This window comes from Neovison vison, chromosome 2 (genome assembly GCF_020171115.1).
Source record: "Neovison vison isolate M4711 chromosome 2, ASM_NN_V1, whole genome shotgun sequence".
Taxonomy (NCBI): Eukaryota; Metazoa; Chordata; class Mammalia; order Carnivora; family Mustelidae; genus Neogale; species Neogale vison.
The window spans coordinates 58,312,686-58,330,165 of NC_058092.1; the positions used below are offsets into that span (position 1 = coordinate 58,312,686).

Here is a 17,480-nt window from a genome sequence, read left to right on the forward strand (position 1 = left end):
CGATCCTGAGGTCCTGGGACTGAGCCCCACATCAAGACCCACATCGGTCTCCCTGCTCCGCAGGAAGCCTGCTTCTCTCTCTCCCACACCCACTGCTTCTGTTCCCTCTCTAGCTGTGTCTGTCAAATAAATAAATAAAATCTTTAAAACAAACAAACAAATGTATACTTCTAGTAATATGGGCTTTCATGGTTTTACATTTCTGTGTCCTCGTATTTTCCCTGTTAGATGCATTGTGGTTTAAGAAATGCAGTATTTTAGGACCTCCTTTTTTTTAATCATATCATTAGTCAACCAATTTTAACAAACTACTGATAAAATATAATGTGTCAGATGACTTTCATCTAAGTTATAAAGACTACACAGTACTGTGATCTGTTGTTTTAAATTTTAAAAAGCCAAAGGCAGTGAAATATCTAGAGTGGTTATTTGAAATATTAATCATATTTTAAGAAAAGCATTAAAAAAGTAAAACTACAAAGGCAATGGGTTCCCCAAATTAGTATCAGTCAATTGAAAACTGAAAACGTCAACCAATTAACTGGCTCTATTATTGGTACTTTGCCACCTAGTCAGTTTGGCTGACTCTTCCAAATCAACGGAGTCCCAGATGCGAGGAAAACTTACATAATTGTTAGTCATGGAGTTTCCAAGAATTATTCCTACCAAGTTTCTGTAAGGTTGTGTTTTATTTGGGCCTTAATGGCAGTGAAGTTTTAGGGGATCCACTTCTTTATACATTAATAGTAGAAATCATTTCAATCAAGAGAAGCTGTAATTTAATACAGGAAAAAAAGAGCACTCATAGCAGAAAAGCATGTGAAGAGTCAAATACTAACCCGATGAATCCCAAAATTTTAACCTTAGCCTAACTGTGTTTAAAATGGATTTTGAATGCTTAGACTGATGATTCTTAACTAGAAGATGACAGGCATTTTCACTGTTACTAATATCAGTGTGCTTCACCTCTGAGGGATGGATATCTTAGGTATATTGGATGCCATTGAGAACCACCAGTATAAATAATGAATATACTTGCATTTAGCAATGGGGAAGTGAAAATGATCACTTTAATATAAAAATGTAGGGGTGGTGGCGCCTGGGTGGCTCAGTGGGCTAAGGCCTCTGCCTTCGGCTCAGGTCATGATCTCAGGGTCCTGGGATCAAGTCCCGCATTGGGCTCTCTGCTCAGCGGGGAGCCTGCTTCCCCCTCTCTCTCTGCCTGCCTCTCTGCCTACTTGTGATCTCTCTGTCAAATAGATAAATAAAATCTTTAAAAAAAAAAAATGTAGGGGTGCCTGGGTGGCTCAGTTGGTTAAGCATCTGCCTTTGGCTCGAGTCCTGATTCCAGGGTCCTGGGATGGAGCCTTGCATCGGACTCTTTGCTCAGCGGGGAGCTTGCTTCTCTCTCTGTCCGTCTCCTTGATTGTGCTTTCTCTCTCTTTCCCTCTCTCTCTCTCCCCCAAATAAATAAATAAAACCTTTTTTTAAAAAAAGGAATTTAAAAAAATATAAAAATGTATAAACTAAGAACTTTTCAATGAGCCAAAATAAGATCTAATAAGACCCTAAGTGTGCAACCATGTGTGTCATGAGTGAAATATTTCACCTTGCTGATGGGATTGTTCTTTTCAGTAATTATATAGCAAGAAGGCAATGGTCCAGTCTGGTGGACACTTCCAAAACATCTCAACTAAGTACCTGTAAAAACAAGACAAAAAGAACGACCACAGAACAACTGCCATATTTCAAATGTATCTATCTGTTATTCACCAGGGCATCTCTATGATTAGTACAGTGCCTAGGACAGTCTTAGTTAGGAAGTACTAGAAGCTTATTAAATATTTGTTGAGTTAATAAACTGAATCAAAGCTGGGTGAAATTAAGTAGCTGTTTTCATAGTTACAATTCTATTATGAATTTTGAAAACCAATAGTTTTTGGTTGCTCAAGAGTCCCTTTAATCTTAGGATTAGAAAAAATGATGAGGTTACAAACAAGTATCTTGCATTGATTGCCCTGTTTTATTTGTGTGTTTACAGGCAAATGGACATAGTTTTGTACATATGGAACATGAAAAAGCTGTATTACTACTGAAGAGTTTCCAGAACACAGTAGACCTAGTTATTCAACGTGAGCTTACTGTCTAAATATTTTTTATAAATAGTGAAGATACGTCTAGCCAGACCTAATGTTCAAAAATAAATTTATACATAGAAACAAATTTTGCCATTTGCTGGACCAATGGCAAACATTAGTGCCAAATGTATAATATTATATGTTAGCACTGATCATCCTTAAAAATGTTAACTATATAAATATGATGTTCATGTGGTTATGTATTAGTTTTACTTGTCAGCCTCTGGCTGTGCATTGGTGCAGTTTTGTTTTTGTTTTTGTTTTTGTTTTTTTAATCAAATAAGTTTCTTCTCGAAGTGGATTTCATATAATTTCGGAGCACGGAAGCACATACAAGCTCTTTACGAATTCTGCTCTCCATCAGAAACACTGCCTCAAAGTTGTATATGCCTTTATATAGAAAATACAAATATAAAGAATTGTAATTCCCATAAAATATTTCTAGCACAGGTATATGTTGGCATATATACAAAAAGAATATAGAGAAAAACAATATTTTCATAAACTAAACATCTCGGATTGAGAAAGAAACTATATCTTAAAATAAGACTTTACTATATTGAATCTTTTTCAATAAAAATTACATGATAATGCCTTATGAAAGTAACTGTACATATGGTATAAAGTGTTTATATTTGGTTCCATATTCATTTGCTAAATTCTCATAACACAGAGTGAAATATTTCATAAATTAGCCATTTATCTCTGGGACCGGAATAAAAATAGGACAAACTAATTTGTTCAATGCGTTTAGCTAATTACAATACACACAAAGAGTTAAGAAACAGACTAAAGGTCATTACAGATAAATCTTTTTCACCACAAATTTAAGCAGTGAATGATGGGTGGCAGGAAAGATATTGCTTAATTTCTTTCAAGTTTATGTTGATTATAAAGTGTAGCCCATGTGATTTCTTTACTTGTAAATGTGGAATTTATTTGTGTGTTGCTTTATCTAATTTGCTACTTTTAAATAATTTAAAATGAGTTTTGGAGATTGATAAAATTTATCATTAAGGAAGATTGTTGTTAGAAAATTATGGTGGATGATTAAAAAACTTTGGCATTTAAATATGAAACTTCAAATATAATTTCTCAGAGCTGTGGTCTACCTGTATTATTAATTTCAGTGCCTGTTTTTGTGGGCAAAAATAGAGAAAATACTTTTTTTCCAAAAATGATTCAAAGTATAATCCTGGGTTCTCTTATTGAGAGAAAGACAAGCATAGTTAATAAAGAATTTGTTATTTTTACATTACAATTGTTTCCTCTATAATCAAAATTCATTTTATAATCCTTTAAAAATATTTCTTTTATATATTAGTCATTAATTTGATTAAAATATTAATTTGAAATTCCAGAAGAATTTCCCAGAGTTGGTTGTATGCATGCTCTCTCATATTTCCACATAGCCATATATATATATACATATATATATGTATATATATATATATATGTATAATGGATTTAGTTTACATGGTAGTGTTTCAAGTATTCTATTAGGATTTTCACAATAGTATCATGTACTGGTGTCACCAAAGCTCTGAGAGTAGTATTTGTAAGTTAACTGTTTTATGGGGACATTGAAAATACTGTATTTTTGTAGGGTCTATTAAAATGAGTGTCACTTATTAGAAGTACAGTGGTATTTTTTGGCAATAGAATTTGTCACTTGAAGGCAAATGATACTTTACTTTATAGATGATGCACTAATTTTGATGTTGCTTTACGTCAGGGTGACATTATACCATGGTTTTATAGGGTTTGACATTTAGCAAATGATTAAATGATTGGCCTATTTAATACGTTTCCCAGAAGTAAGTTTTAAATGCATTTTAATATATCGACAGTTTCTGATGAGAAATGTCTTTCAGAGCCTAATTTCCTTTGTCAAAAACTGACACCAAACCGTGGTACCGTGGTTTCCAGCTGCTATTATAGGATGATCATCATTAATCAAGATGGAGGCCCCCACTGGCCTCACAAGATCACTTAAAAGAAAAACAAACTCCTGGTGTAGTGTTGGCAATGAAGCATCTCAACTCATCCCATCAGTTCTGTTTAATCTGTTCTGGGAGAGGTCGAAGAAGAGTCAGACAGAGGACCACCCAAGTCTCGTCTCTTATGTCAGGTCTCCCCATCAGACCCAGGGCTCCAGGAGAGGCTTCTGAGGCACAGAGCTACAAGGATCATAGTAAACACCTCTTCCACTCTTGATGGGACACCATTGTCCTGGCCCAGGGCTCTCATCCTTACTGTTCTACAGGAAATGAGGAAAAGAAATGGGGTTCCTGACCCACTGAAAAAGAAATATGATGTTTCAAAGCACCTCATTGTCAATTGTTCTGCCATGCTGCATACTGAGAAAAGACAGGTAATAATGAAAAGAGACATTTTTTTTAGATTGATTGAAAAAAAATTACTAATTACTCGAGGGGTTAAAAAATCTAATTTATTCCATAGGCGACCAAAACCAAAAATACATTAATTTCTGAGTATTGACTTTTGGAGTAATTGGCTTTGCTCCCTGAAATTAGAATCTGGTTTATGCTAACCACCCCTTCCCACCAAAAGAAAGAAAGAAAGAGAGAGAAAGAAAGAAAAGGGGAAAAAAGTAAAAGGTGTGCCTTTTTAAAAAAGGAAAACGACGACAACAAAGGAGTGAAATTCATGATGATTCCAATAGATTTGCCTCTTGGTCTTTGATTTTTACTGAGATCTTTCTGCTGAGGAAGCGATCTCAATCTGGTGAATCAGTAAGACACAAGGAAGGAGAATGGGAAAGATCAGGGTGGAAAGATCAAGGAGCGAAAAGTACTGGTAGAATTCCTGCAGATTTTGCAAAGCCAAATGGACATTCATGGTCAATTTTTAAAACTTTCTATGGCTTAAAATACATTGCCACAAAAGATCTCTTACAATAATTTCCATCTTCTAGACAATATAACTCACTTTAACAAAGAGAATAGTTTCAAAGTATAAGTGTACTTTTGACAAGGAATACTCAAAATCAGTATAACATACTGATATTTACATCATGCTAATTTATTGCTCATTGAAACCTATAAAATATGTGTGTCTCGGTTCATTAAAACTCTTAATTGCATAAAAACATCAAACAATCCTAGTTGTTTCTGAGTCTTACATTGGATTACCACTTTCAAGATGAAAAGCAGTTTTAAAGAGAGGATGACAAATCAGCATTAATTTGTTTTTAATCTGAAAGATGACTACACACATATTACTAATATAAGTGCTTATTTAAAAAGTAGGACTGAAATATCTTTCAGTGGGTGAACTAAAGAGATAGTATATCCAGACCGAGGAAAATGAAGAAATTAGATTTACACCTTCAAATATTAAGTGAAAGTATTTGAATTTGCCAGAATGATTAGATGAAGGGAGCAAGAAAAACATTTTACCATAAATCATCAAATCAAATACCTCCACCAAAATTTAAATATTTGGAAAATATAGTGTGTTTGTCACCTTGTCTTTTCATTGGCTTTTAATGCTGTGCTCGGTCAATTCCTGCCCCCTCACCGGCACCCAGATCAAGATCTGCTGTTATCAAGAGGCAACAATATACCATAACCAGATAAACGGGCATGCTGGTACAGGACCACCGCTCTAAGCCTTTGGTAAATTCAATCAGGCAATGTGTTTGACTGATTCTTGAAATACTGACCAAACAGTGGGCTTGCTGAAACACTGGGTCAGTAAAAAGTTATGCAAATAAGGAAATCCAGTCAGTTCAGAAGATGGGTCGTTTATCTAGTAACAAGAAAAGCAGGGTTGAGTTTCCAGGAAAGTTCCTCTCACAGAAATGCTAAATTTTTCTGAGGCTCAATAAAATGTTCAGACACTGGGTTGATGATGCACCCTGTCTTATGGTTGTAGTTAACGGATCATCTGGGAATTGGGGATTGAGGGGGGTGGGAATCTCCAGATTTTAGATCACCTGCATGAACTATGTTCCTTAGCAATATAACTGCTTCCCATTATGAAAAGCATCCTGCCTTGGCCCAGAATATTGCCCCATCACTCAGTTAGACGGTCGCCCAGGTATATACGATAGCAAGAAACTAGAATATGGGCTGGGGAAAACCAGACGTGCACTCTAGAAAGCACCATTATAGGAGACCATCAGTGTCCGCTCCCCTGCGCATCCCTTCAGTTTCATTTGATCTAAACTATCCAGAGAATGTGTTTTCTGAAACCCCCCACTGTACAGAACTCAAAGCAGATTCACTCGACTGGTGCAGCTGCATTCTGAACCTTCTGGGGGCATTTCCATTTCTTGTATGCAAAACTGACCTCTCTTCATTGCTGCTGTAGCTGCTATAGGCCCGTCCCTCTGACTCGCTATGATGTTCCAAAGGCAGAGGATGGCTGTTGACACAAGGATTAGAGGCCCCCTTAGAGTTCGAATTGTCTGGAGACCCTTGAGTATCTACGCACGGTTCCAGCTTCCAGTTTGGGAAGAACCTCCTTAGGTGACCAAGGAACTTGGAGTGGTAGCATTAACCCAGGTGCAAAGGTGGCGCATTTATGTCTCTGACAACAAACCAACCTTGTGTGTGAGGGTGGGGGGGCAATGCCTTAACAGAACCATGGTTCCACTTCTGTTTTTAAAATGTTGACTTTTGCTGTATTGACAACTCTAAGCCTGTCAGCTGATTGTTACTGGGACAGGTTCCAATCTTCCTCACCTTTGACACTATCTACAAGAGAATGGTTTGGAAACATGCCCCTGTGAGAGTATAAATTGCACAACTTCTACTTTGGAGAAATCAGAGATTTCTGATCTATGGAGGGGAAAGATACACTCAGCTTTTGATTAAAAAGAATAAACGAAAACCTAGGAATGTTGAATTCCTCTGGATTCTTAACATGTGATTATCATAATCTTTCCTGAGAGCAGTTCTAGGGGAAGTAAAGAGAGGAAAAACAGAGGGGAGGGAAATAATTCACTGGTTCCAGCTTTAGAAGGTTTAGAAGCATTACTCCATCTGCTAGGGTTTCCCTAGTGGATTTTGTTCTAGGGCAGTGAGCTCACACTTTGTAACAACTCACCGAGCGTGAAGCAGGATGAGAAATAGAGCTGGATGTAAGACAGGCACAAAGAGAAGGGTATCTCTGCAGCTGTCTTGATATCTCCCCAGACTATGCTCCAAAACACCTTTTCTTGGCCTAATTTTGTTAATAACAGTGCCTCAAAGAGTGGAAGATTATGAAATCCAGGCAGTGTTTATGTAGAAAGCACTGAAACCCTGTGACTCTTCTTAGTCTGGTGTTGGAACCAGTGTGGGCCGGGCCCAAAGAAAAAGCCATGGGTCGAACTTTTACAAATATTATTTTCAAACCCAGCATAACTTACAAACTATGTGAGGATGATTACTGAGGTAAAAGTTAAATAAATCATCCAATCTTTCTCTAGTTTGAAAAGTAGATACATTTTCTTCTTAAAACTACCAGTGTTGCACAGTTGTATTAGTTGTGCCAGGTTTGTTTCTATTTTTATCCCCCCCGTCTTTAAAATAACAGGAGTTAGCAGCCTAGAGTCAGGTCTCTCTATACCTGGAGTAAAATATCCTAGGACAGAGACTTTTATTCTCACCAGAAAACTCCATATTTCCTCCACAGGGAAACAATTCCTATAGGTGAATCTCAGAGGATTAAGGTATGTCACTCAAAATTCAAAACATTTGGGGGTATTTTATTGAAGAATATGATGGAAACAGTAAGTGCAATGTTTATAAATATTTGTTGAGCATCAAGTATATACCAGACTCTGCATGACATGATCTCCTCTGCACAGAGTCTCACAATCAAGTGGGAAGATGAGAGAGCTTCCAGAAAAAAAGGCAGTACAAGGCAATGTGGTGAGTCCCTTTGTCGCTGCTCTAGGCCCATGTATTGCAAAAGGAAGTAGTATCGTTATCTAGACAAATCTCTTCTGGGTTTGAGGGTGGCTATTCCATTGGGAGCTAAGTTCTCCATACTGGGTCTTAGGGCCTTTGGGAGGCCATTATCAACGTTCACGAAGATGTAGGGCAATATTTGATAGGCTAGAAGTGGCAAGAGTGGAGACTTACTGGACAAAGTAAGTAGCAACCACAGTCCTTTGAATCTGTAGAAGAGAATTTTGCCAGTTGGTTTGTTCTAAAGAAGAGAGAGAACATAATGAAAAGTGGTGGTGTTCTGCCTGGCCCAGCACTGTGTCTATCTATAGGCCCCTGATATGTCGGGGGAAAGAGGTGGAAGGTAGAACATTAAAAGGCATGGACTGCTGGATTGAAGAAGTTCTTCTGTGCTGCCACCCCAAAGGGTTGTTCCTATGACCACTGTCTCTTATAGATTATCAGGGAGCTTGGGAGTCCTCAAGATCCAGTATTAGAATGAGGCACTCAGAAATGCAATCAGTTGAATATTCATTCACCAGCTGCATTTCCTGTTTATTTACTTCACTTCCCTCGGTGGGGTGAAGGGCATTCTCACTGCATGCTGTTTATCCCATCCCATGAAAACACTGTTTGCATGTTGGGTCATACATATTTACAAACCGCAGACATCCCTTCATTCTTCCAAGGAAAGCTTGATTCCTCTGAATCTGGGAACTGCTTATTTTTTCTTCACTCTGTCTATACATAATCAGTGTTTTCGACACCTAGAAATCCTTAAACTTCCCTGAGTAGTCCCTGTGCTTTTCAACCTCTGCTTTTGCCCACAGTGGTCCCTCCACTGTAATGTCTTCCTCTCCCTATCCCCTTTCTAAAGTATCAAAATTAGACACAGCCTTCAGAGTCCAGCTCAAGCATGACCGCCACCATAAAACTTTCCCTAATCTTACCTGGAAGAAATTTCTCTTATGATAATAAGTCATTTTTTGGTAAATTTTATAGTACTTACCACGTTCCACCAAAGGTCATAGCTATTTGGTATTTGTGCTTTCTCTCCTATCAACTATATCAACTATATACAGGATTAGACAATACTTCAAAGCGGTATTCTAGACACAAGAGCTCCCAGAGGGCTCATCTGGTTTTGCTCACCATGTATCATTAGTGCCTGTCATGGTAGGTGCTCAATAAATGTTTACACAATGATGAGATGGATGACAGGCCTAGCACATAAACACTATAAATATTGAATCAAATGGGAAGTTGGTGTCCAGTCTGCACAATCTTAAGCCATCTCACTTTCTCAGTTCGTTCACTATGCCTGTTTTTTAATTTTTTTTTTTTTTTTAAATTTTCCCTTTTAATCTAATTCTCCTTCCCTCCTCAGTATTTCTTCTAAGACCTTTTGGGCTCTTCTGCTGTGCATCAGCAATTGTGTTTAATTTCTCTTTTATGTGTTCTAAGGACCTGAACACTGTCCAAAAAGTTTAACAAGTGGCTTTTTTTTTATTGAATTGGAATACATAACATCTATCCTTTTGATTTGTTTGGACTTTACTTCTCATCTTGGTAGAAGTCATGCATATAGGTTCCAGAAATATTTCAGAGAAGTGGATGCATGAGTTTGAATTTACAGAGCCATGGTTTTGACCTTAAAGGCATCTTAGAGATAATCAAACCCAGTTCCTTCATTTCTCGGATGCCCAAAGCCTAGAGAGGTGATGTGACTCTGTGAACTGAGAAGACAAAAGTGTATGGTTAGATAGGGTTGTAGACCCTTTTTAAGGTTCTTCCACCTGTACATTGTGACTTGATAGATTACTTTGTGCAAGCTATTTTTTTAAAATTTGGAAGCATGAGAAATGGTAAAGAGAGTTGGATTGGGAATGGGGTTAGGGAAAGGTAGTTGGGAAGAGGGAGTCCCCAATCCTATTTTAGCTCTAAAATTTACCGAAATTTCTGCTTCATGCTGCCTCTTCTAGAATAAGGAAGAGTCTGTCCACAGGCCTTTGGCTGTAGTTCAGTCTGACAATGTTTACACATTGCATTTTGGCATCTTTTCATGGACAGATTCCACCACCTGTATCCCTAAAGTGAAAATGTCATGTACTCCAGCCAAAATTATCAAGAAAAGCTGCAGAAAGCTATAGCATTAATATGATAAGTACTTAGATAGATCACAGAAAATCTGGATTACTTGATAAAACCACATGCCCCCTCCCAAACTGTTATAGAGGTCAGAATCTTGTCTATTGATATCAAAGTAGAGAGAAAACTATTTATACTGCCATTAGCAGTAACTTCACTGGATACTTCCATTATAGGAGGGAAAGAGGGGAATCTAGTCCCGAAAAAAACGAAACAGTGTGTAAAAGGGGAAAGCCCTGGGTTGGTATGCTCTTAACCGCAGCTCCTTTACTACCTGACAGGATTCTGATTTCCTTGCAAGTAAAGCATTTCTTTAGCTTTCTCTCAGAAATATTTCCCATATTTTTCTATTCGAGTTGCAAAGCACATTGACTACAGAATTTAGTGAAATAGTCCCAAACTTAAAATCCATTTCTCATCTATGCTTATACAAATAATATTAATTACTCCATCTGCCTCTTTTTTTTTTTCTTTCATTTCTTTTTGTGAAGGGAATTTGCTATCTCTTTACATGAAGAGAGCTTGCAAGCTGGCTAATGATGGCTTCTTTTCAGGATTTTTAAAATTCTAGAAGCCATAAGTATACCTTGAAGGAAACTTTCATCATTTTAAGGTATGGTGCCTCAAACTCTCCAGAGGTCTACACTGGGGTCTTATAGCCCAGTGTTTATATATTTACAGATGGACAGAATGTCACGGTCTGTTAAACCAACTGAAGTGAAAAATGAAAAACAAATTATTAGTTGAGAGAGTAACATTTTAGAGTAGTAAGAATATTTCAGAATAGTAAGAGTACTTTAAGTAAGGGTATTTTAGAATATAAGAGTGAGAGGAGACTTGAGGGCTGGATTTCTAGAGAAATTCCTTCAAGAGAAATTAGTAAGTTATTAGAAAAGAACTCAAAAAGGGGAAAAGAAGGGAGATAAAGGGCTGACAGGGAGGTACAGAGAGAAATCGGAAGACAGAAATTAGACTCAGATTCAGACACACCCTCTAATAAGCTGTCCTTCAGACAGCCCCAGAACTCCCTATCTTTCCCTCTCCTCCCCTGACTGGAAGAGTGACCTTTCAGCCCTCCTTGGTTTCTGGCCTCCCTCCCACTCTTCTAGAAGTAGAAAGAATTCAAAATGAAAAATAAGACATATAGTAGAATCAAATTTCATTTCACTGCTATTTATTTTCAGAAACTACTTTCATAATGTAGTGAATAATTTTTTAGACATGCAACTTCACAGTATAAGGAAAATCACCCACTAAAGTTATCCCATTAAAAAAAAAACAGGTAGTTTTCTGAAATAAAGGCTAATATCAAATAATATAGCCATAGGTAAATTCTGGGGGGAAATGAGGAAAATTATTGCTCTATCATAAAACAAAAAATGACCTTGAGAGGATCTGGTGCATCTGTCTACCTTCTGGAAAGAACTAATGTTATTTTTAATTTCCTCCAGAGAAAAGGCTGCTACTTAACTCGGTAACCCATCCTGATAAAGCGACAAAACACGTGTTTCATCCCAATAAGACCCTTTATTTCAATTGCAGGGCTTAAATCTGATATATACTATCCTCACCTACAGTTGGACAGAGCCACGTAGTTTTTAGGACATATCTGCACTTAGGAAAAGCCGCCACTAGATGGAGCCCTTATATCTCTATTTTATTTCCTTGTCTTGGCAATTCTCTAGCCTGGATGACCACACACACTGGACAGTCCATTCTCATACCTGTTTTGCTGATGTAACTGTGAATAAGTAACTGTTAATCAACTGTTGATAAAACTGTTAACACCCATTTCTATACTCTATTGAGATAATTAATTTGAAACAACCCGTTAGGTTTAAACAATATAATACAGTAAGAGCTTTGGCCGTATTTTAAGTAGTTTCTATATTTTTTGACTAAACCTCTCTGGTTGTATCCCAGTCATAGAGAGACCCAATCATAAGGGGAGAGAAAGATAGAGAGAGACTGACTGCTCTCTAAGCCTTGGTGAAATGTGTGATTTAGTTTTGATATTCCCAATTGTTCAGGTTATTACACCTGCCATTTTATTAGTCCTCTAATTTGCTTTTGATTTCCAAATATTTTTTGCCTATCTGCCGTTATTTTAACCAAGCTTCCTTCAGATATGCTCATTCTAAATATGTGAAAGATAAGCTGCTATAAATTATTTACAATACATATTTTTAAATGAGCTCTTTAAAACTTAAACATTGGGATTTAAATGTGCCTAGCACAGGCTTCCTTACATAATTCTACAACTAGTCGAGTCTGAATATGTGTCTGTGTGTGGCTTTACTTCCAGATGACATCTGGCAATGATAGGCATCTAATATCAACTCCTAAGTTTTCATTTTAACTATGTAATTAGCATAATCATATTTTACCTAAATATAAAGTAAATTAAGGAAAGTGTTGCAAAAGATATCTCATAAAGTGATAATCAGATTCAAAGGGTGGTTTAAAATATTCACCTCCTCCCTTCTTTCAGTCAGAATGTCTAGGTACTGGAGGTAGAGAGCCTCTGGCAGTTTGGGTGACATGTGTCCTCAAGCTATTTTGGTTTTTAGATATTTGGAACTGCAGGGCGTCTGATGGCTGGATCATAGCTTTAAAAGCCAGATGTTACTGTTTACTTCTTCTAAGCTAATTATATCCTCACCCTCACAGCTTAGCCAGCACCCTTGTTTGGGACTCTCCTTTGTTAATTCCATCAAAGCCCTATTTATTTGTGGGTTCATGGTGTTTCTCTTCCAACCCCAAGCATAAATAGAAGGAAAACATGTTCTTCTTTTCTGAAGTCTATGTGAAACTATTAAATCCTCTGGTGTTTTCCTCCAAAGGAAACTATTTCCTTCTAGCCCCATGATCAGGAACCACAAAATTAGTGTGCTCTTTCTTAGGAAATTCATTCAACCTTCTTTGGGGATTGACCTTTGAACACAATTCTTCAGCCATATTTGTGGTGTCATTCAACTTAGCAATAATTATTTTGCACTTGATAGAATCACATAGTCTTGTTATGATCAAGACAGATTTCTCTAGAAGGTCATCACTATGATAGATACATTCTTTTTAAAAACATGAAAGTTGCTGGCAAACATTACAAATACAGGTTTGTCACCATTTCCCAGAGAAATTCAAACTTGGGACTCTGTCTCTTAAACACACACACACACACACGCATGTCAGTCACTTTTTTTTTTTTTTTAGGCTTTTGCTTATTTCTGAAAAATGATAGTGACTATCCCTGTGATCTAGGGACCTAGATCATCATAAACTACTCTAAGTTAAAATACTATAATTTCTTCTTTTCTTTTTTAAACTTTCCATAAATACTTCCAGCATGTTTACCACCTCCCCTCCAATATGTACCCATATTGAGAGGATACATCCAGGCCTATGAGTGGGCTAGAACAGGGCTAGCTTAGAGAGCTCTTTAAGCATTATCTCCCAGGTCTTCCTCTGGACCATCCTGAGAGTTGCTCTCTAGCCAATCTCTGTGCTTGTCCTTTTTAAAAAGTTATCAGTAATTGAAATGATTTATCTTTGTCTTGCTGTACCATCCAATTTAATCAAAATTATTAATGAGCAAGGGATTTTGAGAACAGTAGGAGACAGAAGTAAGCCACGGTACCCCCTCTCAAGAAACAGTGTAGTGGGGAGACAGACACAGAAAATCTAATACATGCTGTGTAGGTATAAAATATGAGGGGAGAACAAAGAACAATGTATTATCACTTTCTCTCTTAGTCTAATAAGATGGCAAATGTTTCCTTTCAGCTTTATTGTTTTTATTAATTTTTTAATTTATTTTAGAGAGCAAAAGAGAAAAAGAGGACTGGGGATGGAAGGGCACGAGAGGGAGAGAATCTCAAGCAGACTCCCCACTGAGCTCAGAGCCTGATGTGGGGCTAGATCCCAAGACCCTCAAATCATGACCTAAGCCAAAATCAAGAGTTGGATGCTTAACCAACTGAGCCACCCAAACACCCATTAAGTTTTACTGTATTTATAATGTGGGTGTGGAAGTTTTCTATTCCCTTAGGAAGGCAGGCTCCTGTCCCACATGTATGTTCTTTTCCAAGAAGGGACAATGTCTCAGGTGACAATGGGAATAGAAATAACTGTAGTCCTCATCTACAATGTACCATAGTAGGGAGGAATCGTCACTAGGCTAATTGAGTTGACCTTTCACTTTCACCTGGCTTTGTCCTTCCAGGGGATTATCTTGAAGGGCATCTCCTCCTTTCTGGAGGAGAGCACTGAAGCTTACCAACAAAGGTCTACTGTACCGCTTAAAGAGATCAATCTGAGGAAAGGAGAGAATAGAACAGTGAATCTTTGGTGTTTCAAGAAACTTTGCTCTAAAATAATTCATTTGTATTTTAAACACAAGAAAAATGCACATAATTCCGGTGAACTTAGATATTCTAAATACATATGCACTTACAGACAAGGAAAAGATCACACTCTTTACTATTAGCAAGCGCCCCACTGTTAGAAGGAAGGATGCTTTGTGTTTATGAACAGAACAGGACCCATTAGAGTTCGGTAAGTAAAGCAACCTGAACAGCACTTATAGTAAAATTTTTTAGGAAGTAAAACATCAAAGAGTGCCTGGAAGTATGCAGATACAGACCGAGTCTCACGCATGCCGTCCAGAGAGAGCGGAGGTGCTCATGGAGTCTACCCCAGATCCTTCACTGTCTGCAATTCCACAGGGCAACACCTCTAAGCACTAGGAAGCAGTAGCCATCTAAATTCCCGTAAATTATTCTGAGGGAAAAATATCACCAGGAATGACACTTGCAATAGAAATAGCAGATATGTTTTATATCGAACAAAATCCCAGCATTTTTGTTTGTTCTTTGAGGTTTTAATTAAAGGCTTTTATTTATTTATTTTTTTTAAACTCAGGTTAGAATTAGCCTAGAGGTGAAACAACTGTATAATAAAGATGAGTTCAGAAAGTATAGCAGTTCAACCATGGTCTGGAAAATAGGTTGCCAGATGAAGTACTGGCTTTTCCCTTGGAGCCATTTAGTGTCTCTGTGCATCAAATTAGAAAATGTAAGTTTATTAAAACAATTTGCAATGAATTGTGAAGCATGCTTACAGCTGAAAATGAGATTGTGCTTCTTCAGTACTTAACCAGTGGGCTCCTGACCCTCAAGTACCACTTTGGGCATATTGCTGGACATGAAGTTTGAAAACTACTGGGAAAAGCCCAATATCTATATATATATTCAATGGCCAACATGAAAAAGCCATCTTTTTTTTTTTTCTTTTTTTTGCACTATTAAATGGAAATGTTTATTTAACAGCTATGGGGTGTGATGCCCTTGTTTTTTAGTTTGTTTTTTTTTTTAATAAAATTGTGTATACTTAAGGTGTACAACATGAGGATTCGATATATAAGTACATTAGTGCAATTATTACTACTCAAGATAATTAACTCATCTCCTCACAGTTACCTTTTATGTTTGTGTTTGTGTGTGTGTGTGTGCATGCATGTGTGGTGAGAGCACCCGAAATCTATCCTTTTAGTGAATCTCCATTATTTAATACAATTTTATTAACTACAGTCGGGACCTGAACTCTAGACTCACCACATTCCTACTATGCAGACATCATCATTCCACTCATTAAGTCAGCTTTTGTATTTTCAAATTCTTGTGAGAGCTGAAAGCAATAAATTTCCTAATAGTGCCAAGATTGGTTCTTTTGTGAACTATGTGCTGAACTGTCTGCTAAACTAGAGAAAACTCTATGAAAGTTATGTCTCTAACTCCTTAGGGTACATGATAAAGCAGGGAGTCACTTACACAACCTCAAAGAAAACTGAGAGGAGAAACCAAAATGACTAAAAAAACTGAAGGAATCAATTAAATTCTCAATACATCATGACGTGTGTTACAACAGTTCTAAATTCTTGTGTGAAGAATAAACGGATGTGGTAAAACTATTAAATACAATTGTGTCAGGGGGCCTCCCAGCCAGGAGGAACTCAACTCTGTCCAAGACCAGTACAAAGTCACAAAGAAGCTAATCATTCTTTAGCTTAACCCACACCAATTAGTCTTCCTCCAGGAATCTGCTACCTGATTTTGGAGACCATATCAGAAATGAAAAGAAGCAGTGTCTTTTTTATCATATGTCAAATTCTAAGGCATAACTTGTGAAGACCCTACTGTGCTTTACTTCCCTCAGAAAGACATGCACTTACCTGTCCCTAGTATAAAGCAGTCTTTCATGTGGCTTTAAAGATTAGTCCCATGTCAGGTTATTATATGCTTCCTCCCTGCAAAAGCCAACCATACAAGTCTCAAATCCTGAAATTCACTGGAATATTTATCAAAGAAGTTATTTTAGCATAAGCTAGACCACTGTACTCAAATCTCTGTTTATCAAGTTTGCCTCCAAACTCTGCAAGTGGAGTAAATTCAGGCATTTTTATGGGATTTCAGAATTCTCCAAGCACTCTTGGAAAAACAGAAATGAAGGGGCTTTTGGCATTTCAAGAACTCATTGTTGGGATTATCAAAGGCTTCAGTAAGAAACTCAAACAAATAGAATAGCAAATCACTAGTGAGAAAGCAATAAGCATTTCTAGTGAAATCTATGTTCAGTGTACTAAGCACAAAGAGCTTATTTTATCCAGATCATCTGCAATTAGATGTACCCTAAAGACCACTATCCAATAACGGTTTGTCTCCTACTTCCTGACTGGTGTTGTTTCTAGTTTTTGTGTGTTGGGAGGGTGAGTCAGGGAAAGGGTGTCCCTACTACTTTTGAAAGTAGTACCTAGCTCTCCAGGTAGGATCAAATCATCTAGAGTGTGACTTCCCCTCATCTCCTCAGGACAACTGCATTTAAATATGGGCCAAAAGCTTAAGTCACAGAAATGAGGCTTACTCACAGGATTTCAGAGAACAGCCTTTTGGGAAGCTTGGGACAGGATGGTGCAGTTGCGCTAGAGCTCGAAAAGTACAATGTGTAGTAGGTCTGCCTTTCTCAGATTGGGCTGAAACTTCAAGTCTTGCTGAAACTTCCAAGTCTTTGTTACAGAGTGCCTTGGAATACTAGAGTCTGGTTTAATCAGTTTATTATCAACTCCAGAATAACAGAGGAGTATACACAGAGAGGACTTGTCTCAGGTGAAGTGAAATAATTATTTCCTTAATTAAAAACTAATTTAAATTCTAGGCTACTTACAGTAGCTGCTTGTTGGGGGAAGGGAACCACAAATTTAAAGTTGTGGTTATTTTTTTTTTAATATTTGGGAAAA

General features: G+C 37.3%; 1 protein-coding gene across 4 annotated transcripts in view; it reads left to right on the forward strand.

The window, feature by feature from the left end:
* The window catches only part of LRRC7 (leucine rich repeat containing 7), a 562,518-nt gene extending 558,520 nt beyond the window's left edge, over positions 1–3,998 (forward strand). For all 4 annotated transcript variants that reach the window (XM_044238453.1, XM_044238449.1, XM_044238451.1 and 1 more), the window contains one exon: positions 2,042–3,998. In XM_044238453.1, the coding sequence (XP_044094388.1) occupies positions 2,042–2,149 (108 nt within the window). In that variant the 3' untranslated portion in view covers positions 2,150–3,998. The remainder of the gene's footprint in view (positions 1–2,041) is intronic.
* Positions 3,999–17,480: the final 13,482 nt, after the last annotated feature.